Below are 2,637 nucleotides of genomic sequence, written 5' to 3' on the forward strand. Positions count from 1 at the left end.
GCGGGGGCCGCGGCCCGGGGCTGCCGCTGCCCCGCCGTGTCCGCCGAGCCCCGGCTCGCAGCCCCGCGGCCGCAGCGCGGCCCCCGCGCAGCTGTAGTCGCCTAGGTGCCCGCGTGTAAATCCGCTCTCCTGCACGGGTCTGCAAGGCGGATGCGGCTCTCGTTAGAATCGATAATATAGATTCGCATCCTGAAACACGAGAAGGAAAGAAAGAAATACGAAGTGTCCCAGGCACTTAGTTCTAGTGTGCTCCTAAACGTTTGAAATACAGGGGAGCATTCACTGCGAAAAACTGTCCTGGCGTCTTTAGAGCTATAGACTCCAAAGGGTGGACGTGTGGGGTGGGGGACAAGGATCCCTACATTTAAATGTTTAAACGCTCTGCTAAGATATGACTTGTTTCTCTTGATATTCCATTTTAAAGAACAATTTCAGCTAATTCCAATTCCTGTTCCTCTGCTTGCAGAAATGTGTCTGAAGGTTCGTTTGACCGTGCAGGAGAGAGCTGCCCAGCAATTTGAAGTTATACATCTTTCATCTGAATCAAACTTATGAGTGGCAATGCTTGCAAGATTTCTTCAGGATTTCTGCTTCCTCCAGAACATCTGGGGTTTGCAAATCCAGACAAAGATTACACAGAGCTAATCACGTAATATTTTCAGCTGCAACAGGCATGACATTGATCATATAGCCTTCAGTATATATGACTTTTTCAGAACACCATCTGTTATATGACATGCCAGAATGGCAGCTGCCTATACAGAACCTGGCAATAAATATTACCCAGCTCTATCGTTATGTGATTTTAACACCCATGAGAAAAGCAATGAGAGTTGGAGGACAAAAGTCGCGTCACTACTTTGGAGTTGTCCGCAGTTGTGACAACAATATCTGAACGTGCTTTATGTTAATTATAACGGTAACCTGTACATTCTCAGTGCAAAAGGTTATCGCTTTTCTCAGTCACCTTTGTGTGAGATGTACATTTTCAGCTCCATCTCTAATTAACTAACTAACTAACAGTTAATGTTATTGCAAGGAGTAGTTTAGATAAACCGGGAGGGACAGAAATGAAAGACCAGCAAAGCACAACCTGGGGGTGAGGTTTTAGCAATTTATAGGCATTTATAGGAATCTTCTGTTCGTGTAAGCATCTGTTTCACTTAAAGGCATCTGACAAAGTAAAGCTGATCGGAATTTTTCCAAGGAAATGTTAATTCAGTGGAAATACTCCTCAACTCCAGGATAAACTGAACAGTAAAAATGAGAGATAGAAAATAGTTTCTGTACAGAAAACAGCCTACAGTCATCTGACAAGGACTCTTGACTACCATATGAGAGCTGGATTACAGCCCTGTTTTATCTATTTGAGCTCTTAAATGAAAAAGCAAGGGTGCAAAGTTCTCAGAGAAGACCCCATTGCATTTCTCCACCTCAGTGAAGTTCCTTTTTTAGAGACGAGTCACCAAAATCACTCTGTATTAGAACTGCCACCCTTTTTCATTCATCTTTTACTTCTTTGATGACTGTGAGGTCCTGATCCCTCTAGAGTCCCTCAGGGTAGACAACCACTTCTAGCGGAAAGCCAAGCAGGAAAGAAGAACCAAGTCAGCTTCTGATAAAGTTAAAAGAAATCTTCACCTTACAGTTCTTCATTCTGTATCACAAAAAAGGCAACAAATGTCCTAAAACAGCCTCTCTATATCCCTATCATTTATGGCCCGTAGGCTTGTCACACAATTATGTATTTTATTTATAACCCCACAGCGATATCTGGACATTAAATACTGGTATTGACTGGCCCGCCTCTATGCCCAGTGGAGAAGGAGCCGAATGGATTATGCTGCAGTCTCTTTCTTTCATTTCTATTTCTAGAACTGCGCTCCTACCATTCCTCTGTAAACAGATAATTATTATTTCATTAGTGTTCCAATTCAGAATTAATTGGCTAATTTACACATGGATCAATTGTATAAATGTGATGTTTGTGATAGGTGCTTGATATGATTTAAAGTAATTGTTTATTTTTAGGTTTTGGCTTGCACTGTATTGCAAAGTGATTTATCTCCTTATTTATCCTGTCTCAGTACAGCCTCTTCTTTTTCATTATTTTTCTAAAGAGGCACAGCCGTGTTAAGCCGAAGCATGAATCTRCACTGTGACTCTGTAGTTCCACGTTTATACCATATTAGCTCCCAAATGCCATACCTTAAAGCGTGCAGATTTTATACGCTCGCAGAGTGCAGCGCTAATAGCCCTGTCCGCCTGGCAGAAGTTACCTGCTGCACCCGGAATCCTTTTATTTCCTGCAGATTCTCGCACCATCTTTATTGCTGTGAGCTCCGAGCGTCTCCCACTGTACCCAGAGGTGACAAACATCTGTCACCTCGGCTTCGTTGTCTCTTTTCCACCCCAAGGGGGCTGAGGAGGGCGTGGTGCTTAGCTTCCTCGCCGTTTGTTTTTCCAAACGGGAGCATGCCTTTTCGTGCCTAGGAGAGCGGGCGGGGAGGAGGGCGGCCTCGGGCAGGGGTGCGAGGTCTGCGCCTGCTTCTGCCGCGGCAGGAGCCTTCCTCCAGCCGCAGGTCCGCGTCCTGCGCAGCCCGGGGGCAGGCGGGCAGCCGGGGCCCCCCCGCACCA

At 45.4% G+C, this 2,637-nt stretch overlaps 1 protein-coding gene across 1 annotated transcript in view; it reads right to left on the bottom strand.

The window, feature by feature from the left end:
* Positions 1-2,325, bottom strand: part of HMX3 (H6 family homeobox 3) — a 5,252-nt gene extending 2,927 nt beyond the window's left edge. The window contains exon 1 of the mRNA XM_026065623.1: positions 2,280-2,325. Within this exon, the coding sequence (XP_025921408.1) occupies positions 2,280-2,325 (46 nt within the window). The remainder of the gene's footprint in view (positions 1-2,279) is intronic.
* Between the last annotated feature and the right edge of the window lie 312 nt (positions 2,326-2,637).

This window comes from Apteryx rowi, unplaced genomic scaffold (genome assembly GCF_003343035.1).
Source record: "Apteryx rowi isolate R43461 unplaced genomic scaffold, aptRow1 scaffold_23, whole genome shotgun sequence".
Lineage (NCBI taxonomy): Eukaryota > Metazoa > Chordata > Aves > Apterygiformes > Apterygidae > Apteryx > Apteryx rowi.